The 27,117-nt window shown below is 53.7% G+C and overlaps 2 protein-coding genes across 2 annotated transcripts; one reads left to right on the top strand and one right to left on the bottom strand.

Annotated features, from left to right (window-relative positions):
- Positions 1 to 3,440: 3,440 nt before the first annotated feature.
- Positions 3,441 to 10,996, top strand: LAMTOR1 (late endosomal/lysosomal adaptor, MAPK and MTOR activator 1). The gene is made up of 5 exons (XM_073661168.1): positions 3,441 to 3,598; positions 5,116 to 5,264; positions 5,358 to 5,435; positions 5,668 to 5,794; positions 10,119 to 10,996. The coding sequence occupies exons 1-5, from the start codon at positions 3,557 to 3,559 to the stop codon at positions 10,209 to 10,211; spliced, it is 489 nt and encodes a 162-aa protein (XP_073517269.1). The 5' UTR covers positions 3,441 to 3,556; the 3' UTR covers positions 10,212 to 10,996.
- Positions 10,997 to 13,881: 2,885 nt separating this feature from the next.
- On the bottom strand, positions 13,882 to 24,309 carry LRRC51 (leucine rich repeat containing 51). Its single transcript, XM_073669537.1, has 5 exons — positions 24,209 to 24,309; positions 17,772 to 17,858; positions 15,268 to 15,473; positions 14,937 to 15,085; positions 13,882 to 14,610 (listed from the first exon to the last, which is right to left on the bottom strand). Exons 2-5 carry the CDS (start codon positions 17,848 to 17,850, stop codon positions 14,472 to 14,474), a joined length of 573 nt encoding a protein of 190 aa, XP_073525638.1. The 5' UTR covers positions 17,851 to 17,858; positions 24,209 to 24,309; the 3' UTR covers positions 13,882 to 14,471.
- Between the last annotated feature and the right edge of the window lie 2,808 nt (positions 24,310 to 27,117).

Here is a 27,117-nt window from a genome sequence, read left to right as displayed (position 1 = left end):
TTGGGTTTTCTATGTGATGGGGGTACGCGGGGGATGAAATGTCGGGTTTCCTATGAGATGGGGGTACGCGGCGGATGAAATGTCGGGTTTCCTATGAGATGGGGGTACTCGGGGGGTGTAAATGTCGGGTTTTCTCTGAGATGGGGGTACTCGGGGGATGAAATGTCGGGTTTTCTATGAGATGGGGGTACGCGGGGGATGAAATGTCGGGTTTTCTATGAGATGGGGGTACTTGGGGGATGAAATGTCGGGTTTTCTATGAGTTGGGGGTACGTGGGGGATGAAATGTCGGGTTTTCTATGTGATGGGGGTACGCGGGGGATGAAATGTCGGGTTTTCTATGTGATGGGGGTACGCGGGGGATGAAATGTCGGGTTTTCTATGAGATGGGGGTACGCAGGGGATGAAATGTCGTGTTTTCTATGTGATGGGGGTACGCAGGGGATGAAATGTCGGGTTTTCTATGTGATGGGGGTACTCGGGGGAAGAAATGTCGGGTTTTCTATGAGATGGGGGTACTCGGGGGGTGTAAATGTCGGGTTTTCTATGTGATGGGGGTACTCGGGGGAAGAAATGTCGGGTTTTCTATGTGATGGGGGTACGCGGGGGATGAAATGTCGGGTTTTCTATGAGATGGGGGTACTCGGGGGGTGTAAACGTCGGACGGCACACGCACATGTGCTTCAGTAGGGTGCCCAGCAAGGGAGTCACAAAAACACTGAACTTCAGGAGGGCAAAGTTTGATCAGCTAAGAGATGCCCTTCACCTTATAGACTGGGATAGTATCTTTAGTAATAGGAGCACGGATAGAAAATGGGAAATTTTCAAAACAGTCGTACATAGTCACTGTAGAAGGTACATAACTTATGGGAATAAAAGGGCTAGGAATAGGAGGAAGCCAATGTGGCTAAATAAGGAAGTCAAGAGGGCAATGAAAAACAAAAAAAGGGCTTTCAGTAAACTTAAACAAGAAGGCAGCGAGGAAGCGCTAATATCTTATAGGGAAAAAAACAAAATCTGTAAGAAACAAATAAGAATAGCAAAAGAGGAGACAGAGAGACTAATTGCCAAGGAAAGTAAAACGAATCCCAAACTGTTCTTTAACTATATAAACAGTAAAAGGATTAAAACTGATGGAGTTGGCTCATTGAAAAATAACCTGGGTAAAATCATAGAGGGCGATGAGGGTAAAGCAAACCTACTCAATAGCTTCTTCTCCACTGTTTTCACAAAAGAAAACAATTTATCGGAGGAAATGCAGAGTGATAAAGTAAACCCTCCGCTAAATATCACCCACCTAACCCAGGAGGAAGTTCAGAAACGCCTAAATAATATCAAAATAGACAAGTCCCCAGGCCCAGATGACATACACCCCCAGGTACTAAAAGAATTAAGTAATGTGATAGACAGGCCGCTGTATCTTATATTCAAGCACTCTTTATGGACAGGGACTGTCCCACTAGACTGGCGCCAAGCAAATGTGGTACCAATATTCAAAAAGGGGTCTAAAAGAGACCCTGGGAACTATAGAGCAGTCAGCTTAACGTCTGTTGTGGGTAAATTGTTTGAAGGATTTCTTAGAGATGCTATTGTAGAATATCTTAATGATAATAACTGTCTAACTCCATATCAACATGGATTCATGAGGGATCGCTCCTGATGGCCTTCTACGAGGAGGTGAGCTCACAGCTGGACCGGGGAGAGGCAGTGGATGTTGTAGACCTCGACTTCTCCAAAGCGTTTGATACCGTGCCACACAAAAGGTTGGTCTATAAAATGAGAATGCTTGGTCTGGGGGATAATGTGTGCAAGTGGGTAAATAGCTGGCTGAGTGATAGAAAGCAGAGGGTGGTTATCAATGGAGTAAGCTCAGGGGGTGTCAGGGTTACTAGCGGGGGGCCTCAAGGGTCTGTCTTGGGCCCTATATTATTTAATATATTTATTAATGATCTAGTGGAAGGGTTGCATAGTAAAATAGCAATATTTGCAGATGATACTAAACTTTGTAAAGTAGTTAATACAGATGAGGATAGGGCACAGCTACAGGAGGATTTAGATAAATTGAGGAGTTGGGCCAAAAAATGGCAAATGGGGTTCAATGCCGATAAATGTAAGGTCATGCACATGGGAAAGAAAAACAGCAGTCACCCATACATATTAAATGGGAAACCGTTGGGGAAATCTGACATGGAGAAGGACCTGGGCGTCTTGGTTAATAGTAAATTAAATTGGAGTGCCCAGTGTCAGGCAGCAGCTGCGAAGGCAAATAGAGTCATGGCATGCATCAGAAGAGGAATAGGGGCATATGATGAGAACATTCCTCTGTATAAAGCGCTGGTAAGGCCGCACTTAGAATATTGTGCACAGTTCTGGGCTCCGGTGCTCAGGAAAGACATATTGGAGCTAGAGAGGGTACAAAGGAGGGCGACTAAGGTAATAAAGGGAATGGAGGGACTAGAATACCCAGAGAGGTTGTCAAAATTAGGCCTATTTACGTTGGAAAAGAGAAGGCTTAGGGGAGACCTCATAAACATGTATAAATACATCAGGGGGCAGTACAGAGATCTCTCCCATGACCTGTTTATACCAAGGATGGTGACAAAGACGAGGGGGCACACTATGCGTCTGGAGGAAAGGAGGTTCCTGCACCAGCATAGAAGGGGATTCTTTACGGTCAGAGCCGTGAGACTCTGGAACTCTCTGGGAGAGGAAGTGGTGATGTCCAACTCACTTAATGAGTTCAAGAGAGGCCTGGACGCCTTTCTGGAGAACAATAAAATTACATCTTATGCTTAGTGATAGTTAATTAATCCAGGGATTTAATCTGACTGCCAGATTGGTGTCGGGAAGTGAATTTTTCCTCAATGATGTACATTGGCCTCTACCGCATGGTATAGGAATAGCGGAATAGCTGCAGTGCACAAGAAATAGGCTGAACTGGATGGACGCTTGTCTTTTTTCGGCCTTATAAACTATGGAACGGTGAGATTTTTTTCTCGCACCCATTGACTTGCATTGGTGAGTCTGCTCCGATATACGCGGCCACTCGCAGCAGCCGAGATTGTCGTCTTCTTAGTCCGAGCCGCGCAGAGACGGACACAACAGCATTATGGGATTTTTTATCGGATTGCATTCGTCCGTTCTACACGCAGATGAGAACGAGCCCCTCACGCACGCTGCGGTGCCGTCATGGCGACTACAACAGGCCCTATCGGTTCTATACGCCCCAAAATTATCCGTCTCCGCACCCCGCAGAGACACCGAAGAGCCAGAGTCCAAACCAGCCGCTATAACCCATAGCAACCAATCATCGGCCTCCACATAACAGAATAGTGCCAAAGTGAAAGCAGGGATGTGATTGGCTGGTTGCGGTGACTCCTCCCCTTCTCAGTATCTACATCTTATCGGCGCCCCGCCCTCGTGGGTTTTGGTCTCCATGGCAGCTCGTCACGTGAGGCTAGTAGCCCGGAAGCGGAAGTACTGTGATGTGCTGCGGCTTCCGGTGGTCATGTGATAGGGAAGTGTTGTCGGTCTCACCGAGTTGCCCCGAGCGGACATGGGCTGCTGCTACAGCGGGGAGTCAGAGAACGGCAAAGGGGTGAGTGCGAGGGTCGGGGGTCCTGTGAGTGACGGAGGGGGCGGGGTGACTGCCCGGGGAGGGCGCACACTGCGGCCGGGTGAGCTGTAGGGCTGTGGTAGGACTGGGGGGAGGAGAGCAGTGCGGGTGTGGGGGTAGTGTGCACTGGGGGATGGGCAGCAGGAGGCCACGTGACTTTGGGCCCCCCTGGGGAACTTTTGGCCCTTTGTTATTGTTTTTGCTGCATTTTCTTTTACCCTTTTTTCAGCCTCACAGGAGAATGTAAGAATTGTGCTCTGTCTCCTGAACTAGCGTGGGATGAGACTGCTCTCGTCTGACAAAGCGACTGGCATCCCCCTCCCCCCCCCTCCCCTTAGCGGTGCTCCCGTCTGTCTTGGCGTACCCCCTCACCCCCCCTCCCCTTAGCGGTGCTCCCGTCTGTCTTGGCGTACCCCCTCACCCCCCCTCCCCTTAGCGGTGCTCCCGTCTGTCTTGGCGTACCCCCTCAACCCCCCTCCCCTTAGCGGTGCTCCCGTCTGTCTTGGCGTACCCCCTCACCCCCCCTCCCCTTAGCGGTGCTCCCGTCTGTCTTGGCGTACCCCCTCACCCCCCCTCCCCTTAGCGGTGCTCCCGTCTGTCTTGGCGTACCCCCTCACCCCCCCTCCCCTTAGCGGTGCTCCCGTCTGTCTTGGCGTACCCCCTCACCCCCCCTCCCCTTAGCGGTGCTCCCGTCTGTCTTGGCGTACCCCCTCACCCCCCCTCCCCTTAGCGGTGCTCCCGTCTGTCTTGGCGTACCCCCTCACCCCCCCTCCCCTTAGCGGTGCTCCCGTCTGTCTTGGCGTACCCCCTCACCCCCCCTCCCCTTAGCGGTGCTCCCGTCTGTCTTGGCGTACCCCCTCACCCCCCTCCCCTTAGCGGTGCTCCCGTCTGTCTTGGCGTACCCCCTCACCCCCCTCCCCTTAGCGGGGCTCCCGTCTGTCTTGGCGTACCCTCTCACCCCACACCTTGGCGGGGCTCCCGTCTGTCTTGGCGTCCTTCCCCTGGCGGGGCTCCCGGCTGTCTTGGCGTCCCTCCCCTTCCCCTGGCGGGGCTCCCGGCTGTCTTGGCGTCCCTCCCCTTCCCCTGGCGGGGCTCCCGGCTGTCTTGGCGTCCCTCCCCTTCCCCTGGCGGGGCTCCCGGCTGTCTTGGCGTCCCTCCCCTTCCCCTGGCGGGGCTCCCGGCTGTCTTGGCGTCCCTCTCCTTCCCCTGGCGGGGCTCCCGGCTGTCTTGGCGTCCCTCCCCTTCCCCTGGCGGGGCTCCCGGCTGTCTTGGCGTCCCTCCCCTTCCCCTGGCGGGGCTCCCGGCTGTCTTGGCGTCCCTCCCCTTCCCCTGGCGGGGCTCCCGGCTGTCTTGGCGTCCCTCCCCTGGCGGGGCTCTGATTGTGAAATGGCCACTAGGGGGCAGAGTCTGTGTGTGAGGAGAGAAGAACAGACTTCGCACTCTCTTTATTCAGATCATTGCGGCCTTTCATATTAATTTTTTTTTTTCTTTTTTTGTAGGACCAGGGAGAAAGGCAACACTTGTTACCACCCAACGAGACTCTTCCCAACAGGACACCAAATGGATCTGAACCCAACTCTACAAATAACCCGTCTGCTCGGACGGATGAGCAGGCGCTACTGTCCCGTATCCTGGCGAGGACGGCGCAGTAAGTGTGAGGAGGGCAGTACTACTGTAGGGGGGCAAGAGAGTCGCCCCCTGACTGGTCCTGCTCTTATTAACCCTTCTCTCTTCTCTGCAGGAACATTATTGATGTGTCGGCCGTAGAGTCCCAGGGGATGGAACAGCACGAGTGTATGGACCGGGCCCGACAGTACAGGTGAGGAGGTGGTATGGGAGGTGTGATCCGGAGGGGCACACTGTATGCAGACTGGTACATCTCCTCGCTGCTGTCTTTTGTATCATTTCCTCTATTTTGCTGGATCTTGCGTTTTAGATTGTTTTTTGGCCTTTTTCTTTGTATCGTTATTTGCTTTTGTCTCCCCGTCCTCTAAGAGTCAATGCCGGACTTTCTTCTTCTGATGCTTTATCGTTGTCTCGTTTCCTTGCAGCACAAAACTAGCAAAACTCAGCAGTAACCTGACACACTGGAGGAAGGTGCCCCCTCTGCCCTCGCTCACGGCCCAACCACACCAAATACTTGCCAGCGAGCCAGTCCCGTATGCAGACATACAGCAGGTATAACCAGGAGTCCAGCAACTCTACTCAATGCTTCGTAGTCCTGCCATTTTCTAGATCTCTTGTTCTCGTAATTTGTTACAATGTATCAGTCCAGAGGAGCGGCACTCACTGTACAATCCTTAGCGAAGGAGACTATCATCATTGTAACAAACCTGCAGCTGTGAAAGGAAGGTGATCTGCCACCTCTGAATGTTCCTGTTCACTGACCACAAGCAGACCTCCTTAAAATGGTGGGAAAATGACCTTGAGTCAATGTGTTAATTGCAAAAACTTACCCAATAATTTCTATTCATTTACTATGTAAAGGGAATCAGTCACCAGGTTTTTTTGTGCCTCCATCTGACAGCAGCTGATGTAGAAGAGACCCTGATTCCAGCGATGTTTTGCTTGGCTGCAGTTTTTAATAAAATTCCTGTTTTCTCTGCTGCTGATCTATAAGCTCTGCGTAACTCTGCTCACACTCTTGATTTGGCAGCTCTGTATACACTGTGCATAGGCAGAAAGCTGTCAGTGGTCAGAGCGGGGCTATTCAGACTTCTGAATATGGTGGACGATATGGCCGTAAGTTTACTAGTCTTCTAGTGGTGATCTGCTGATAAAACTGATTTTTATCAAACGTAAAATAAGTGACATCACTGGAATCAGGGCCTCTGTCCCTACATTATACTGTTCCCAGATTAGGTGGCAAAAGCCTGGTGACTGGTTCCCTTTAAGGCTAAGTGCACACGTTGTTTCTTTTCTTGGCACAGCAGCTAAGTTTTCCAAGGCTAAGCCGCTTCATGAAGCTGCCGGCGGTCCTCCCGTCTTCCTTGTGGCCGCCCTACCGCCGACATTTTTACTATGAAGTATAGAGAGCGGGCAGCCCTTCACTTTTCTGCTGGTTTTTGTTATTTACATGTATAAGAAAACTGGCCCCAAAATATTTTAAAGTGGAGAAGCCCCTTTTAACCCCTTCAGGACCCAGCCTATTTTGACCCTAAAGACCTTGGCATTTTTGTCAATTCTGACCAGTGTCCCTTTACGAAGTAAAAACTCTGGAACACTTCAACGGATCCTAGCGATTCTGAGATTGTTTTTTCGTGACATATTGGGCTTCATGTTAGTATTAAATTTAGGTCGATAATATTTGCGTTTATTTGTGAAAAAATCAAAAATATGGGGAAAAAATTTGAAAATTTTGCAATTTGAAAATTTTGAATTTTTATTTTACTAAACCAGAGAGTGATGTGACACAAAATAGTTAATAAATAACATTTCCCACATGTCTACTTTACATCAGCACAATTTTGGAAAAAAAAAAAAATTTTGGTAGGAAGTTTGAAGGGTTCAAAGTTCATCAGCAATTTATCTTTTTTCCAGCAAAATTTACAAAACCATTTTTTTTAGTGACCACATCACATTTGAAGTCCCTTTGAGGGGTCTTTATGACAGAAAACACCCAAAAGTGACACCATTCCAAAAACTGCACCCCTCAAGCTACTCAAAACTACATTCAAGAAGATTATTAACCCTTCAGGTGCATCACAGGAACTAAAGCCACATGGAAGAAAAAAATGAACATTTTTATTTTTCTAACAAAAATTTTCTTTTAGCCTAAATTTTTTAATTTTCACATGGGTAACAGGATAAAATGCATCCTAAAATTTGTTGGTCAATTTCTCCTTAGTACACTGATACCTCATATGTGGTCATAAACCACTGTTTGGGCACACGGCAGGGCTCAGAAGGGAAGGAGCGCCATTTTACTTTTTGAATGGAAAATTAGCTCCAAAAGTCAAATTGCGCTCCTTCTCTTCTGAGCCCTGCCATGCGCCCAAACAGTGGTTTATGACCACATATGAGGTATCAGTGTACTCAGGAGAAATTGACCAATACATTTTAGGATGCATTTTATCCTGTTACCCATGTGAAAATTAAAAAATTTAGGCTAAAAGAAAATTTTTGTGAAAAAAAAAAAAGTACTTTTTTGTTTTCACAGATCATTTTGTGATGCACCTGGGGGTTCCAAGTGCTCACTATGCATCTAGATAGGTTCCTTGGGGGGTCTAGTTTCCAAAATGGGGTCACTTGTGGGGGAGCTCCACTGTTTAGGCACATTAGGGGCTCTCCAAACGCAACATGGTGTCCGCTAACAATTTGAGCCGATTTTCCATTCAATTTGTTAGCGGACACCATGTCGCGTTTGGAGAGCCGCTGTGTGTCCAAACATTGGAGCTCCCCCACAAGTGACCCCATTTTGGAAACTAGACCCCCCAAGGCACCTATCTAGATGCATAGTGAGCACTTGGAACCCCCAGGTCCTTCACAAATTAATCCGTAAAAATAAAAGTGTTTTTTTTTTTTTCCACTTTTTCATTTTTATGAATCAATTTGTGAAGCACCTGGGGGTTCCAAGTGCTCACTGTGCATCTAGATAGGTGCCTTGGGGGGTCTAGTTTCCAAAATGGGGTCACTTGTGGGGGAGCTCCAATGTTTGGCCACACAGCGGCTCTCCAAACGCAACATGGTGTCCGCTAACAAATTGTCTGCTCAAATTGTTAGAAGACACCATGTTGCGTTTGGAGAGCCGCTGTGTGGCCAAACATTGGAGCTCCCCCACAAGTGACCCCATTTTGGAAACTAGACCCCCCCAAGGCACCTATCTAGATGCATAGTGAGCACTTGGAACCCCCAGGTGCTTCACAAATTAATCCGTAAAAATAAAAAAGTGTTTTTTTTTCCACTTTTTCATTTTTATGAATCAATTTGTGAAGCACCTGGGGGTTTCAAGTGCTCACTATGCATCTAGATAGGTGCCTTGGGGGGTCTAGTTTCCAAAATGGGGTCACTTGTTGGGGAGCTCCAATGTTTGGGCACACAGGGACTCTCCAAACGCAACATGGTTCCAATTTGTTAGTGGACACCATTGTGTAGTGTGTCAGGTTGGTGTGCGGTGTGGTATATTGTAGTGTATACACCACACACACACACTACAACACACACACCAACCTGACATAGCCTCCTAAGCTGAGTACGCCCTAGACTGGGATGAGTGGGACGGGCGGGACATTTTGTGTGCGTGTGTAAAAAAAAAAAAAAAAAAAAAAAAAATCGAAACTTTATTATAGTGTGAGTGTACGTGTGTGTGCTTGGTGTAACCTTCTGCAGTCACGTGTGGGGGCTGTCAGGCGTAGGGGGGGGGGCTGAAGAGATGGAGGAGCCAGCAGCTGCAGCAAGGGGGGTGATCACTGGGGCAGCAGCAAGGGGGGTAGGAGGCCGGCAGCATCAGGGGGGTGATTACTGGGGCAGAAAGCGGAGCAGGAGCCAGCAGCAGGGGGGTGATCACTGGGATGGGGGGGGGTGCACACTGGGGATGGGGAGTGAACACTGGAGACAGGTGGGGGTGAACACTGGGGACAGGGGGGGGGTGAACACTGGGGACAGGGGGGGTGGTGAACACCGGTGGATGAAGACGTGGGAGAGGGAGCAGAGGCGGAGGTCGGGGTGCAGGTATGAAAGTGGAGGGGGGGGTCGGGGGTGGAGGGGGGGGCAGGGTGGAGTGGAGGGGGGGTCGGGGGGGAGCGGGGGCAATACTACCTGGTGCAGATCAGCGGCGGCAGAAGCGATCCACGAGCTCAAAATCGGAGGGTCCACGGGGGGGGCAGCAGCAGAGGGTCCACAGGGGGCAGCAGCAGAGGGTCCACAACGGCCGGCATCATTAAAAACTCCCTCCACATCTGATTGGGGCTAGTATCCATGTGACGCTAGCCCCCCAATCAGATCTGGGGGGAGGGGGGGGACAGAGGTGACACTCCCCCCAGCCAATGGCTGATGCTGTAAGCATCAGGCCATGCCCAGATTTAAATATTACACCAATTTTCATTGGTGAAATATTTAATTCATACCGATTGGCAGTTTCATTAAAAGTGAAAATGAAACAGCCAATCGGAGGGGTCCCAGGCACGGGGGGGTTAATCCACCCCCCAGGGGGTCGACTTCAGGATGTCCAGTTGCAGTAGCAACTGTGAAACCTGAGCGACCCCGCTCGCAGGCGCTGCAGGGGCTCTTTCCCTCCATGTCACAGACGCTGTGACATGGGTCGGGAAGGAACTGTTTTCCATGTCACAAACAGTGTGACACGGGTCGGGAAGGGGTTAATAATCAGATGCCTTCATGGCAGCTCTGGCATTAACGCTACACACGGGGTATAACTCCGGTAACTTGGCTTCATCTGACCCCTCAGTACGGCGAGTGGCGTGCGGTACGCAGAGAGCCGAGGACCTGACGTGGACGTCCTCCACGGGACGTGGCCCAATAACTGAACCTCTGTCTTGTTTTTCAGGTTTCAAAGACAGCAGCTTACGCCTTCAGTGCACTTTCACAGATCCGTGTGGACGCCAAGGAGGACCTGGTTGTACAGTTCGGGATTCCCTAGTCCGTCTACCCCCTTCCTCCCCTCCCCCGCCTCATCTCTCGTCACCCCCTCCCCCACCATACACTCGCACTGACTCTACACCCCCTGCATTGTCTCCAGGATGTCCACCGCCCCCCCTGCACTGGTCAGTACTTTATAAAGCTGCTGATATCCAGCTGGTGGAGCGCTGCTGGGTCTAATGAATTAGTTAACTCTTTCCTTTATACCTTCTGCCACAATTGATTTTCGGTCGAGGGTGCAGACTGACGTGTAAAATGCACGATGCGGTGTAATCCAACTGCACGTCGGGACAGGTTTACCATTGTCACTAAGGGGTTAACAGCCGCACAGGAGCCTGGGAGTGATGATCCTGTGAGTGGGCTGTCATCACTGTAGATCACTTTCTCATTAACCCTTACTTCTCCTTGCACATATCTATCCAGGGACACTTCTGCTGTGTGGCCTTTAAACGTCCCATGAAGTACAGACTCTTGTGTCCCCCCCCCTCCCCTGCGCACAGCACAGGACGCGATGGCAGCCCAGTATGGGAAATTACAGGCGACTTGTTTCCTAATGTCTGGGCTGGTATAATGCGTGACTCCAGCGCGCGGGGAGGCGTCTGCCGTCAGATGCCGGGTGAGGAGACAGGATGGACGCTGCCGATTTTTTTCTTTTCTTCTATATCTCTAATTTCAGACATAATTGTAATGAATCAATGTAAATCTCTGAGCTGTTTGGAATAACTTACGTTTGGCCCCACTTTTGTTTTACTTCCTGACACTGTAGATTAAATGTTTTTCCTCTGACGGTTCGTCTGCGGCTTCTTTGTATTGATTACGTCTTGGTTCTTTGGCTCTCGTCACCTCCATCCTCTCTGCACGTCTGATCCAGGATGGGGAGAAGCCGGACACTTCAGAGACCAATGTGTGATTCCCCCCTTAACTTTACTTGAGTCCCTGTCGCATGTTAAAGTGACTGCAGTCATGAGGCTTCCGGGTAGGACTGTTAGAGCTGTTCAGCCATCTGTATGCCCATAGTAATGGGTTAAAAATGTCCCGGGGGGGGACGGACGACAGATTCACTTGTGACTGTCCCCCCTTTTTAAATGCTATAGTCCCGTCCCCCCCCCCCCCCCCATTAAAAAACAAAACCTGCTTTTTTTTCCCTTCCACCCTCCAATTGGTGTTGTTCCTGTGGCCGCCCATTGCTCATGTGGCATAATCCTAAGTAGCTGCTCATGGGCTGCGGGTCCCACACTTACTCCCAATGAAACTGAAAGATGTGAGACGAGCAAATTCTATTTAAATGGGACCACGGCATTTAGGTGGGTGTCCAAGCAGTGTATAACCCTGTGGTGTCAGCGCCCCCTCTGCAGTGTGTATGTATATGAGTATGTAGATGGAGCCGCTTACCCAGCTCTGCAGTGAGAAGAAGGTTCTTGTTCACCAGCAGTAAAGATGTTTATTCTTCATCAATATTGAGAAGATTAGTCCCATATGCTGGCCTGGACCCCCACGGCTGGACCCCTTAACTTGCTTGGGCTGCTGGACCCAGACTTGTAAGGTGAGCAGATTAAGCCATGTACATTTATCACATCCATGCAGGAGGGTTGGGACCGTTACTGATGAGAACAGGGGTCTTGTTTCTCACGACTGTAAGAAGCGAGGGTAATACATGCACTACGGGAGGTGGGAGGGAGGGGGGGTAGGGAGAGGCGGGCGAGAGGTGGGTAGGTAGGTTGGAGGGGCAGGCGGTGGGTAGGGAGGTAGGTGGGTACCTCTTGAAGCTCATCAAGAGAATGCCAAGAGTGTGCAAAGCAATCATCAAAGCAAAAGGTGGCTACTGTGAAGACCCTAGAATATAAGACATATTTTCAGTTGTTTCACACTTTTTTGTTAAGTATATAATTCCACATGTGTTAATTCATAGTTTTGATGCCTTCAGTGTGAATGTACAATTTTCCTAGTCATGAAAATACAGAAAAATCTTTAAATGAGGTGTGTCCAAACTTTTGGTCTCTACTGTAGGTCGGTCGGTTGATGGGAGGGCTGGGCGGGCGAGAGGTAGGTCTGTCGGTTGATGGGAGGGCTGGGCGGGCGAGAGGTGGGTCGGTCGGTTGATGGGAGGGCTGGGCGGGCGAGAGGTGGGTCGGTCGGTTGATGGGAGGGCTGGGCGGGCGAGAGGTGGGTCGGTCGGTCGATGGGAGGGCTGGGCGGGCGAGAGGTGGGTCGGTCGGTCGATGGGAGGGCTGGGCGGGCGAGAGGTGGGTCGGTCGGTCGATGGGAGGGCTGGGCGGGCGAGAGGTGGGTCGGTCGGTCGATGGGAGGGCTGGGCGGGCGAGAGGTGGGTCGGTCGGTCGATGGGAGGGCTGGGCGGGCGAGAGGTGGGTCGGTCGGTCGATGGGAGGGCTGGGAGGGCTGGGCGGGCGAGAGGTAGGTCGGTCGGTCGATGGGAGGGCCGGGCGGGCGAGAGGTAGGTAGGTCGGTCGGTTGATGGGAGGGCCGTGCTGGCGAGAGGTAGGTAGGTCGGTCGGTTGATGGGAGGGCCGTGCTGGCGAGAGGTAGGTAGGTCGGTCGGTTGATGGGAGGGCCGTGCTGGCGAGAGGTAGGTAGGTCGGTCGGTTGATGGGAGGGCCGTGCTGGCGAGAGGTAGGTAGGTCGGTTGATGGGAGGGCCGTGCTGGCGAGAGGTAGGTAGGTCGGTCGGTTGATGGGAGGGCCGTGCTGGCGAGAGGTAGGTAGGTCGGTCGGTTGATGGGAGGGCCGTGCTGGCGAGAGGTAGGTAGGTCGGTCGATGGGAGGGCCGGGCTGGCGAGAGGTAGGTAGGTCGGTCGGTTGATGGGAGGGCCGGGCGGGCGAGAGGTAGGTAGGTCGGTCGGTTGATGGGAGGGCCGGGCGGGCGAGAGGTAGGTAGGTCGGTCGGTTGATGGGAGGGCGGGGCAGCTCTGTATTAATCCGGAACAACCTAAGCTCGAGCTGCTGAGACGGCCACTGACGGTGCAGATCACGTGCTGACATCCAGTCCGGTTCTGTTGTGTCACAGTAATTTGTGGGAGGGGGTCATACGTTGTCAGAAGCTGCACGGGGGCGTATGAGCGGCTCTGGCGACTCTCGCCTGCACCCTCCCATGTTCGGACCGGCTGATGAAATAAGGGCTCAGAAGCTGCACAACCTCTTCCTGCCTCGTACAACGGTCTTTATTAACCCTGTCGCTGCTGCCTGACTACAATCCACAGCGGACGATCAAATCAGCTCTGCAAAAGCAGGCGGTGCTGGTGGTGGCTGCAGGGGGGCAGGTACTTTTGCAGTAAAAATAATAGCAGTTCCCGTCCTGCAGTTTAATCCCAAGTGTTCTTTATTTCGCGTCCGTTGTCTCAAAGCCGAGAACAAGAAACTAAAGTCTGAAATCTGGAGCTAAAGGGCTGAACGAGAGGCACAACCCCGATTCTAGGATCTCGGTATGTCCGATAGACGGGGGTCTCATCTGTATGACCTGCACTGCCCCCCACTCATGGCCTGGGAGGTGACATCATGGCCGTAGCTCTCACCGTTCACTTCTATGGGAGCTGTGGATACGGCGCCCCTGCATGCTGGGCAGGGTGTGGGGCCATCGCCGAGACCCCATCTGTCAGAAATATCTGACGTTTTAAACCCCCCTACAATACCCCCGAATCATCACGATTGTCGCATAGAAGCGTCGGCTGTAGCGAGATGTGCGGCTTTATTAAGAAACGTGATCATTCAGCGGCCGAGCGCCGACACAACCGCCGTAGGCCTGGTAGGGACGGGGCTATTGTCATTTACGGCACTTTTATTTTAGTGTAAATTATACGTTTATTGGCCGCACTCTTTTCCAAATAAAATCTGTCATTTTTCAAATAGTACACCACAAATTGCGCCCAAATTTGAGACATTTCAACGCTATCATGCCAAAATCCTTCTCTGAGTAGTTTGTTACAATGTATCAGGCTGTGTTTTGCGCACAGAGGACTGTTACCATTGTAACAAACCCTCAGCTGTAGGAAACGCCTGCTGTTTGGGTTTGTTTCCAATCTCTAACAGAAAGCAGAGATCTGAGCTCAGGTGTGCTGATGCTGGTGCTGATGCCGGTGTTGGTGCGGATGCTGATGCTGGTGCTGCTACTGATGTTGGTGCATGCAGCGTTCCACCCTATTTCTGAAGCATTCACATGCCTGCAGACGGAGGGCAGTGCTGCGGGGCGAGTTCTGCTCTGAGGCCATTTATTGCTGCCCCCACCTCTCGCATATCTTGCTTCGGCTCTGTCATTCCTTCTTGGACCTCTTCACCCGTCGGGGTTTCGGGTTCATTCGTCTCCACGCGTCGGCTGTGACCCGATCTTGCTTGGTGACTGCGCTGAAGTCGAGGGTCTTGAGATTTGGCAGAAGAGACAGGATGTAGGACCTGTGGGGGGCACAGAGCGGGGTTAGATGGTGACTCTGCTATCTGCGACACTGGGCGCCGGTGCTCCGGTCTGCACCATATCTGATCTATAAGGATCCGCAGACTGGTCCTAATATCACATGACCCACGGGGGGGGGGATCTACCGCCGGAGCTTCGATCACTCTGGAGCCACCATAATTACAAAAAGTAAAAAAAAAACAAAACAGGAATGAACTTTCCTTTGCAGCCGATCTCTGGTTGGATCCGGGCACAATCACGTCCATCATCAGCAAAGCAGCACAATGATTTGTGGTTCTGCGGCGCCCCCTGCTGTCGGCGGTCTCACCTGTAGCTCTTCTCGCTCTCTATGGGGTTGCCGTGCAGGGTCAGGCTCTTCAGCTCGGGCAGAGCGGCCAGCTTGTCCACTTCGCTCAGGTCACCGATGCTGTTCCCGTGCAGGTTGAGCACCGACAGATGACGGTACGAGGTGAGGACCTGTCCGGGGGCACAACCAGAAATCATCTACTGTAATACTCTGTGCTGCTGGCGGGAAAATGCTCTCTATACTCTGTAACCTGCAATATATGCACACGCCCCTCCTGAAACACTCTGTGCTGCTTGTATTCTCACCTTCAATACCTGACATATGAGATGAGGCTGTTATAGGGGTCACTTACGGGGTCTATGCTGGGCAGGTCATTGAAGGACAGGTCTATCCAGCAGAGTTGGGACGGGTCGCTCAGCAGTTTCTCCGCGATTTCTCCGAAGCCGTGAAGATCGGTCAGGGTGTTATTGTTCAGCCGCAGCGCCCGGCTCCTCAGCTTCCCGTTCTCACAGCGCTTTATGGATTTTGGTCCCTCACGGGGGTCCTCCTGTAACACATCTACGGGAGTGAAGTATTATAAGATTTAACAGGGTGGTCTCCCTACAGACCACTATGGCAAATGGATATTGTACCAATCTCCAGAACGGGGGTCTCCCAATCCCTCTGACGTCTGATTACTGGTGACTAGTGAGGTGGGGGTGCATGCACTGGCTCTCCCCATCCCTCTGACGTCTGATCACTGGTGACTAGTGAGGTGGGGGTTCATGCACCGGCTCTCCCCATCCCTCTGACGTCTGATCACTGGTGACTAGTGAGGTGGGGGTGCGTGCACCGGCTCGTCTGATCACCAGTAACTAGTGAGGTGGGGGTGTATGCTCCCGTTCTCCCCATTCATCTTTAGGTGTTTTCAATTAACAGCTGAGCAAATAATCTCATCTGTGCTTGGATATCCTGTAGGAATGAATGGGGAGAGCCGGTGCACGCACCCCCACCTCACTATTCACCAGTAATTAGACGTCAGAGGGATGGGGAGAGCCGGTGCACGCACCCCCACCTCACTATTCACCAGTGATCAGAGGGATGGGGAGAGCCGGTGCACGCACCCCCACCTCACTATTCACCAGTGATCAGAGGGATGGGGAGAGCCGGTGCACGCACCCCCACCTCACTATTCACCAGTGATCAGACGTCCGAGGGATGGGGAGAGCCGGAGCATGCACCCCCACCTCACTATTCACCAGTGATCAGACGTCAGAGGGATGGGGAGATCCGATGCACGCAACCCCACCTCACTAGTCACTCACCGGTGATCAAACGTCAGAGGGATCAGGAGAGCAGGCTCATGCACCCCCACCTGACGAGTCACCAGTAATCAGACGGATCGGGAGAGCCGGTGCACGCACCCCCACCTGACTAGTTACCGGTGGTCGAATGTCAGAGGGATCGGGAGGGCCGGTGCACGCATCCCCACCTCACTATTCACCAGTAATCAGAGGGATGGGGAGAGCCGGCGCATGCACCCCCACCTCACTAGTCACCAGTGGTCGAATGTCAGAGGGATCGGGAGGGCCGGTGCATGCATCCCCACCTCACTAGTCACCAGGGATCGGAGGGATGGGGAGAGCTGGCGCATGCACCCCCACCTCACTAGTCACCGGTAGTCGAATGTCAGAGGGAACAGGAGAGCAGGCTCATGCATGTCAGAGGGATCGGGAGAGCCGGTGCATGCACCTTCACCTGAGTAGTCACCGGAGGTCGGATGTCAGGGGGATGGGGAGAGCCAGTGCATGCACCCCCACCTAGCTAGTCACCGGAGGTCGGATGCAGAGGGATGGGGAGAGCCGGTGCACGCACCCCCACCTCACTAGTCACCAGTAATCAGACGTATTGGGAGAGCCGGTGCACGCATCCTCACCTCACTAGTCACCTGTAATCATACCGGGAGAGCCGGTGCACGCACCCCCACCTCACTAGTCACCGGTGATCAGACATCAGAGGGATGGGGAGAGCTGGTGCATGCACCCCCACCTCACTAGTCACCGGTAATCAGACGTCAGAGGGATGGGGAGAGCTGGTGCATGCACCCCCACCTCACTAGTCACCAGTAATCAGACGTCAGAGGGATCGGGAGAGCAGGCTCATACACCCCCATCTGACTAGTCACCGGTGGTCGAATGTCACAGGGATGGGGAGAGCCCATTCTGGAGTTAGATGCAGGTTCCAGAACTGAACCAATAAATCTGTCATAGATGTCTCTCGTGAGAGAACCCTTGTAAGAGTTTAAAGAGGTTGTCCACTGCTCAGAAAACCCCTTATCAGTCAGTATGTTTCTCCCTTATAATAGCAGCCATACCCGCCTCCGGCACCGGTGCCGTACCAGCGTGCCCGCATTGGTTCTCCCGGGGTTCCTGCGATAACGATGTCACGTGAGACCCGGGAGATCCAGTGCTGACACCACTGGACCAGTGCCGACAGCAAAGGGGGGTATAACTACTATTATACTATAAGAGGGGGGACATAGTGATTGAGAAGGGGCTCTGCGAGTAGTGGACAAACCCTTCAAGTCATTGGGGATATGTCCTGGAGGAGTTGGCGGATCTTTGGTGAGAGGAAAAAAGTTCCTAAAAAGTTACAGGGAGTTTAAGTACATGGAGAGGGAGTGGTCAGAACAAGGTGGTGTGACCATATGATGGGTAGACCACCCCTGTAGCTGGCCCTGCAGAGCAGACCACTTTCTTCCATTGTGGTCATTGTCGGCCATGTTTGGTTCTCATGGTTGACCCCGTTCACACTTTCCCTTCACTCTGTGAACATTTCTGGTTAATACTTACATACTGTTTAGTGATTGACCATTACCTTCCATGGAGGTGATGCACTTGAAGGCCAGGTCTACAGGGGGCCCCGAATCGCAGTCATTGTCGATGTGTTTACTCATTGTGAGACCTGGAGATGAGACGCAGGAAACAAGTCTGCACCACATCTATCCACCATGACAGTCCCCGAATTCTCCCCATCCCTGTACGGTCCTGAGAAGACCCCAGAAACCACAAACGGTACAGTGTGAATGCGACATCACGTGTTACCGGCAGCTGCCTGCAGGGGGCAGCACCTTGTCGCACTGTCCTGGGTGCTGACCCGTGACATGTGGGGGGGGGCGCACACTTCACAAAAGGGGAAATAAAAAAAAGAATCTCCTATAAAGACGCTTCCTGTTCATTCCTAAGGTAAAACCACTTTGTGGTTCATATCTTCAGCGTTTTAAGCGTTTTTTCTGCTACAGTTTTTTTTTTTTTTAAAACACTTGGTGTGAAAGCTGAAGGTGCCGGTCAGTTCTCTGATGAGCCTCTTGATGGAATCCACTCTGAACCAGGCGGGGTCCAATCACAGACTGCAGACAGCGCGTCGGGGAAAAAAACTCATCCAAAATTCCTCCAAAAACTCCCCACGTAAGGTGCGTGAAAAAAGGACGAGTGCAATCCGATAAAAAATCTCAGCATGCTGCGAGCGGCTTCGTATATCGGACGAGACTCGCCAATGCAAGTCAATGGGTGCGAGAAAAAAAAATCACATGGGACTCGGACCAGGGGTGTGCCGTCCGATTTTTATGCTCCCATCTACTAGAAAAACCCGACATTTCATCATCTGCCGCGTACAGTAAGATCACAGTGTGGCCCGTCAGAATAGAATAGATAAAACTTTCTCACGGCGCTAGCGCTGATGTCAGTGAGGTGACCGGGGTTCATCAGCTATGAACTCCGGTGACCTCTCTCTGGTCACCGCTCGGCACTGATGCTGCGCTATCACACGCAGCTCAGTGTCTCTTCTGGATGCCAGGCTGAACAGTTGTATCATGCCACCGTTCAGCAAGGCATCTAGATGTAGCAGAGTCTGAGTTGTAGTGGGACAAATGGATTATCTTCTCGTCGGACAGGTGAGGAGCACTGTGGATTTTTATTTTACAATAATTAATGGGTAAAAGAGGGGGGGGGTTGTATTTATTTAAAATAAAGGTCTTTATTCTGGGTGTTTTTTTATTTACATCTTGACTATGGGGTTAGTAATGGGGGCGTCTTATAGATGATGCTCCATTACCAACCCCTGGGCTTGATATCAGCTTCCAAAACAAGACTGACATCAACCCCAGCCCTATAACCCCACTTGCCACCGCATCAGGGCAAGTGGGAAGAGCGGAGGCTAAGCACCAGACTTCGTGCATCATATTGATGTGCCATTTCTGGGGCGGCTGAGAGCTGATATATTTTAGTCAGGGAGGGGGCCAGTATCCATGGCCCCTTCTTAGCCTATTAATATCAGCCCACAGCTGTCTGCCTAGCCTTTGCTGGTTATTAAACATAGGTGGATCCCACATCATTTTTTGGGGGGGGGGACTGTACAGCTATATAGTGTATAGCTGAGAGCTGATATTCTTAGTCTGGGAAGGGGCCAGTATCCATTACCCCTTCTTAGCCTATTAATATCAGCCCACAGCTGTCTGCCTAGCCTTTGCTGGTTAGTAAATATAAGGGGGGACCCTATATCATTTTTTTTTTGGGGGGGGGGGTTATACAGCTATATAGTATATAGCTGTGAGCTGATATTAATAGCCTGGGAAGCTCCATGTGTATTACCCCCTTCCCAGACTATAAACATCAGCCCCCAGCTGTTGGCTTTCCCTCAGCTGGTTAATAAAAATTATGGGGGACCCCACACCATTTTTTTTCATTATTACTTGAATACATGTGCAGTAAGCTACACATGCAAAGCACTGATTATATATCTCACTGACATATTTCTATCTATATATTGAAGAATATTTACGTAGAAAACTATCTTTAAATGACAGAGAGAATTCCTCGATGTAGAAGCTGATGTAAAGGTCACATTGCACTCGCATGACACTCCTCCGACTTTCCAGGAACAACATCGGAGCGATTTTATTAAAGAACATTTCCTGACGTGGATTCCACTAGAAAACTCATCGTTTATTATCTCCTCAAAAAAAGTTGTACACTATTCATGTAAAGGGTTAATTCCCGCCTCCATGGATGGATATTTGTAAATATGAGCAACTTCGCTGCTTGTTGAAATTGTCAACTCTTTTTAGATAAAACTTTTCTTTTTGGCTTACAGCTTGTTGCCTTGGAGACCGACCACCGCTGCTGCACAGCAGAGCATGCTCTTTTCTATTGATCTTGTTAGCGCTGCCCTGAAGCTGCCAGGATCGGTGGAGCCTCCTAATCCAGCTCCAGCGCAGTGTTCGCAGCAGCGGCGGTCGGTCTCCTAGGCAACAAACAGTAAACAAAAGAAAAAAAAAGTGTTTAATATTTCAAGAACAGCTGCAAATTTAAAGTAGCAGCAAAACGTCAGAAGTTCTTGTATTTACGAGCTGTGTCTGACGTCATCCACCTCTGGAGAAGGGAACGAGCCAATAACGGAGCCGATATTCAGCGCTGAGCAGCCAGAGACCTGGGGGAGGGGAAGCGGTGACAGCAAGCCGATCCCAACGGAAACGAGCGCGAAACGTCCGAGCGAAGGGGCAGCCGCGCAATGGCCGGAGGCAGAGAGCGGCCTCATGTATCTGCTGAGGAACGAGACACCACAGATCCCAGCCCCATAGAAGTCCACGCGCTCCGCCAACGGTGACCACCGCTGCCCAGCATATAATCCAGGCGCACAGCGTGTAATCCAGCCGGCTCACAGCAGACTGCAGCCATGAGTGACTGCACAATCCAGGCGCACAGCATATAAAGTAGGTGCACAGCAGCCATCAGTGACTGCACGGCGCGTAATCCGGGAGCACGGCGCGTAATCTGGGAGCATGGCGCGTAATCCAAGAGCACGGCATATAATACAGCAGGCTCACAGCAGACTGCAGCCATGAGTGACTGTACAATCCAGGCGCACAGCATATAAAGCAGGTGCACAGCAGCCATCAGTGACTGCACGGCGCGTAATCCGGGAGCATGGCATGTAATCCGGGCGCACGGTACGCAATCCAGGTGCACAGCAGCCATCAGTGACTGCACGGCACGTAATCCGGGAGCACGGCGCGTAAAACGGGAGCACGGCGCGTAAAACGGGAGCACGGTGTGTAATCCGGGCACACGGCATATAATACAGCAGGCTCACAGCAGACTGCAGCCATGAGTGACTGCACAATCCAGGCGCACAGCATATAAAGCAGGTGCACAGCAGCCATCAGTGACTGCATGGCACGTAATCCAGGAGCACGGCACGTAATCCGGGAGCACGGCGCGTAATCAAGGCGCACGGCGCGTAATTCGGGCGCACGGCGCGCAATCCGGGCGCACGGCGCGTTATCCGGGAGCACGGTGCGTAACCCGGGCACACGGCATATAATACAGCCGGCTCACAGCAGACTGCAGCCATGAGTGACTGCACAATCCAGGCGCACAGCATATAAAGCAGGTGCACAGCAGCCATCAGTGACTGCACGGCGCGTAATCCGGGAGCACGGCGCGTAATCCGGGAGCGCGGCGCGTAATCCGGGAGCATGGCATGTAATCCGGGCGCACGGTACGCAATCCGGGTGCACAGCAGCCATCAGTGACTGCACGGCACGTAATCCGGGAGCACGGCGCGTAATCCGGGAGCGCGGCGCGTAATCCGGGAGCATGGCATGTAATCCAGGCGCACGGTACGCAATCCGGGTGCACAGCAGCCATCAGTGACTGCACGGCACGTAATCCGGGAGCACGGCGCGTAATCCGGGAGCACGGCATATAATACAGCAGGCTCACAGCAGACTGCAGCCATGAGTGACTGCACAATCCAGGCGCACAGCATATAAAGCAGGTGCACAGCAGCCATCAGTGACTGCATGGCACGTAATCCAGGAGCACGGCACGTAATCCGGGAGCACGGCGTGTAATCCGGACGCACGGCGCGTAATTCTGGCGCACGGCGCGCAATCCGGGCGCACGGCGCGTAATCCGGGAGCACGGAGCGTAATCCGGGAGCACGGCGCGTTATCCGGGAGCACGGTGCGTAATCCGGGCACACGGCATATAATACAGCAGGCTCACAGCAGACTGCAGCCATGAGTGACTGCACAATCCAGGCGCACAGCATATAAAGCAGGTGCACAGCAGCCATCAGTGACTGCATGGCGCGTAATTCGGGCGCACGGTGCGCAATCCGGGCGCACGGCGCGTTATCCGGGAGCACGGCGAGTAATCCGGGAGCGCGGCGAGTTATCCGGGAGCACGGCGAGTTATCCGGGAGCACGGCGAGTTATCCGGGAGCACGGCGAGTTATCCGGGAGCACGGCGCGTTATCCGGGAGCACGGCGCGTTATCCGGGAGCACGGCGAGTAATCCGGGAGCACGGCGAGTAATCCGGGAGCACGGCACGTAATCCGGGAGCACGGCACGTAATCCGGGAGCACGGCGAGTAATCCGGGAGCACGGCGAGTAATCCGGGAGCACGGCGAGTAATCCGGGAGCACGGCGAGTAATCCGAGAGCACGGCGCGTTATCCGGGAGCACGGCGAGTAATCCGGGAGCACGGCGAGTAATCCGGGAGCACGGCGCGTAATCCGGGAGCACGGCGCGTAATCCGGGAGCACGGCGCGTAATCCGGGAGCACGGCGCGTAATCCGGGAGCACGGCGCGTAATCCGGGAGCACGGCGCGTAATCCGAGAGCACGGCGCGTTATCCGGGAGCACGGCGAGTAATCAGGGAGCACGGCGAGTAATCCAGGAGCACGGCGCGTAATCCGAGAGCACGGCACGTAATCCGGGAGCACGGCGCGTAATCCGAGAGCACGGCGCGTAATCCGAGAGCACGGCGAGTAATCCGGGAGCACGGCGAGTAATCCGGGAGCACGGCGAGTAATCCGGGAGCACGGCGAGTAATCCGGGAGCACGGCGCGTTATCCGGGAGCACGGCGAGTAATCCGGGAGCACGGCGCGTAATCCGAGAGCACGGCGCGTAATCCGAGAGCACGGCGCGTTATCCGGGAGCACGGCGAGTAATCAGGGAGCACGGCGCGTAATCCGAGAGCACGGCACGTAATCCGGGAGCACGGCGCGTAATCCGAGAGCACGGCGCGTAATCCGAGAGCACGGCGCGTTATCCGGGAGCACGGCGCGTTATCCGGGAGCACGGCGAGTAATCCGGGAGCACGGCGAGTTATCCGGGAGCACGGCGCGTTATCCGGGAGCACGGCGAGTAATCCGGGAGCACGGCGCGTAATCCGGGAGCACGGCGAGTAATCCGGGAGCACGGCGAGTAATCCGGGAGCACGGCACGTAATCCGGGAGCACGGCACGTAATCCGGGAGCACGGCACGTAATCCGGGAGCACGGCGAGTAATCCGGGAGCACGGCGAGTAATCCGGGAGCACGGCGAGTAATCCGGGAGCACGGCGCGTAATCCGAGAGCACGGCGCGTAATCCGGGAGCACGGCGAGTAATCCGGGAGCACGGCGCATAATCCGAGAGCACGGCGCGTAATCCGGGAGCACGGCGCGTAATCCGGGAGCACGGCGAGTAATCCGGGAGCACGGCGCGTAATCCGAGAGCACGGCGCGTTATCCGGGAGCACGGCGAGTAATCAGGGAGCACGGCGAGTAATCCGGGAGCACGGCGAGTAATCCGGGAGCACGGCGCATAATCCGAGAGCACGGCACGTAATCCGGGAGCATGGCGCGTAATCCGAGAGCTCCGGGAGCACGGCGCATAATCCGAGAGCACGGCGCATAATCCGAGAGCACGGCACGTAATCCGGGAGCACGGCGCATAATCCGAGAGCTCGGCGCATAATCCGGGAGCACGGCGAGTAATCCGGGAGCACGGCGAGTAATCCGGGAGCACGGCGCATAATCCGAGAGCACGGCACGTAATCCGGGAGCACGGCGAGTAATCCGGGAGCACGGCGCATAATCCGAGAGCACGGCACGTAATCCGAGAGCACGGCACGTAATCCGAGAGCACGGCGCATAATCCGAGAGCACGGCGCATAATCCGAGAGCACGGCGCATAATCCGAGAGCACGGCACGTAATCCGGGAGCACGGCGCATAATCCGGGAGCACGGCGAGTAATCCGGGAGCACGGCGAGTAATCCGGGAGCACGGCGCATAATCCGAGAGCACGGCGCGTAATCCAAGAGCACGGCATATAATACAGCCGGCTCACAGCAGACTGCAGCCATGAGTGACTGCACAATCCAGGCGCACAGCATATAAAGCAGGTGCACAGCAGCCATCAGTGACAGCACAATAATCCCAGCACCGAGCACAATCGCTCGCTCTAGCGCTGCGCTACTCACTGACACGTCCCGAGCCGGCTGTAACCTAGCGACAGCTCACCATGGCAACGGAACACAACAAAACAGCCAACAGGAAGTATCTTACCACCTGACCGGAAGTTTCCTATCACATGACCGGAAGTCTCTTACCACCTTACCGGAAGTGGCTGAAAGATCAGACCGGAAGTAAGAGCGCCGCCGTGTGGCTACTCTTATGTGTTGCATTATCATCCACTGCAGAGACCACAGCGCTTTCCAGTTATTGTAGAACCACAAGTCTCAGCATTGCCCCCTGTCAGGAGCCCATAATATGTTCTTCTGCCTCTCCACATATACCTGGTCAGGTTCTTCTTGGGCCGTATTCACACTGCACACTTCTGTTTCCCGGCAGTGCTGGATACTGCACACAGTGAATATTCCTTTCCTGGACACCAGTTCTGGGATTATCTGGCTTCTTGGCTTCTGTGCCGCCGCTTCATCCTGCTCGCAGTTCAGCAGATTAGGGGGCGCTGCCGGAGTTCTTGTACTTGTGATCTACATAGAAAGCATAATCCATATCATAATGGTGGGGGAGCGACGGGGTGCAGAGTGGAGCAGCACAGCTCCCCCGCTGTATAGAGGCCGCGGCCGGTACTGCAGACCCACCCGTACTCAGGTGCGGCCACCTTGTATCTGACCACGACCGGCCGACACCAACGGTTGATTGATGACGGTGACGGGTGTCGCAGCAGCACCGGCGGAGGCCGTTAGCATAAGAGCAGTGGACGACCCCTCTAAATAAGGTGAAAGTCCTCCAATCACAGCAACGAACAAAGATACAAGAATCCAGTCATCGCCGTATGTCCACAGAGGAGGGGGCAGCGGCGCGTCCCACTCACCACCGCAGAGGAGGGGGCAGCGGCGCGTCCCACTCACCACCGCAGAGGAGGGGGCAGCGGCGCGTCCCACTCACCACCGCAGAGGAGGGGGCAGCGGCGCGTCCCACTCACCACCGCAGAGGAGGGGGCAGCGGCGCGTCCCACTCACCACCGCAGAGGAGGGGGCAGCGGCGCGTCCCACTCACCACCGCAGAGGAGGGGGCAGCGGCGCGTCCCACTCACCACCGCAGAGGAGGGGGCAGCGGCGCGTCCCACTCACCACCGCAGAGGAGGGGGCGGTGGCGCGTCCCACTCGCCACCGCAGAGGAGGGGGCGGCGGCGGCGCGTCCCACTCGCCACCGCAGAGGAGGGGGCGGCGGCGCGTCCCACTCGCCACCGCAGAGGAGGGGGTGGCGGCGCGTCCCACCCGCCACCGCAGAGGAGGGGGCGGCGGCGCGACCCACTCGCCACCGCAGAGGAGGGGGCGGCGGCGCGACCCACTCGCCACCGCAGAGGAGGGGGCGTCGGCGCGTCCCACTCGCCACCGCAGAGGAGGGGGCGGTGGCGCGTCCCACTCGCCACAGCAGAGGAGGGGGCTGCGGCGCGTCCCACCCGCCACCGCAGAGGAGGGGGCTGCGGCGCGTCCCACCCGCCACTGCAGAGGAGGGGGCTGCGGCGCGTCCCACCCGCCACCGCAGAGGAGGGGGCTGCGGCGCGTCCCACCCGCCACTGTAGAGGAGGGGGCTGCGGCGCGTCCCACTCGCCACCGCAGAGGAGGGGGCTGGGCGCGTCCCACTCGCCACCGCAGAGGAGGGGGCTGGGCGCGTCCCACTCGCCACCGCACAGGTCTGGATGTAGAGACCGGCGATTCTTCCGCGTCGCTCCCGGTGACGTCCCGGGTGGATTCCTCGGGGGTCTGTGCAAAGAGCTCAGGATCCAGGTGACGGCTTGAGTGAGCAGCAAACATCTAGAGCAGGGTTCCCCAACTCCAGTCCTCAAGGCCCACCAACAGGTCATGTTTTCAGGATTTCCTTAGTATTACACAGGTGATAATTGCATCACCTGCACAGGCAATAATTACATCACCTGTGCAATACTAAGGAAATCCTGAAAACATGACCTGTTGGTGGGCCTTGAGGACTGGAGTTGGGGAACCCTGATCTAGAGGACGGGAAAACGGTGAAATCCATCGCACTGCGCTCTGCAGTAATAGATGTGTAAGGAGAGTGAGAACAATCTGCACTTATATTGGTGATATAATATATCTTTATTTTGATACATTAAAAAAAGTGTAGAACAAACCTGACCCTTTTCTGGCGCTAAGTGCGGAAATATTTCGACCAATACCGCATGTATTTTATACATCACTTTTTATTGCACACTTTTTTATGCAGGATGCAGCAAGGCCCTTAGTGCTGATTGGGGCGTCTGTCTTGTGGGGTGTACTTATATAGTGCTGGGCAGCTCTATGATCTAATAGGGGGGCAGAGGGAGCTATTTATACAGTGTGGGGATTACAGTTAGGGTCATACAGTGTGGGAGATAATGTGGGGTCTTTTTATAGTGTGAGGGCCTCATACAGTGTTGGAGCCATCAGTTTGGGGGCTACTAAGGGGTCAGTATACTGTGTGTTGGGTACTATACAGTGAGGGGCCATTATACTGTGTATAGGAGAGGATCATACTGTGTATAGGGGAGCTGTACATGGGGGGGGGACTCAGGACATTATTAAATCTTAAGTGGGCACTTATCGTTATAGGGCAGTGTTTCCCAAACCCCATCCTCACTGCCTTCAGGTCATGTTTTCAGGATCTCCTTAGTATTGCACAGGTGAGAGAATTCCTGATGCCTTGATGATACTTCAATCACCTGTGTAATACTAAGGAGATCCTGAAAACATGACCTGTGGGGGGCCGTGAGGATGGGGTTTGGGAAACACTGTTATAGGGGAACTCATGTTATGACTGTCAGAGGGGCACACAGAGGGCATTATTACTTTCTAGGGGGCACAATGTGGGCACTGTTTTCTAGGGCACTTGCACAGTCCATTACTATATTCTAGAGGGTTGTTTT

The sequence above is a fragment of the Phyllobates terribilis genome, unplaced genomic scaffold (genome assembly GCF_046119375.1).
Source record: "Phyllobates terribilis strain yellow unplaced genomic scaffold, ASM4611937v1 Scaffold_2__4_contigs__length_985480577, whole genome shotgun sequence".
NCBI classification, from domain to species: Eukaryota; Metazoa; Chordata; class Amphibia; order Anura; family Dendrobatidae; genus Phyllobates; species Phyllobates terribilis.
This window is presented reverse-complemented; position numbering and strand designations above follow the sequence as displayed.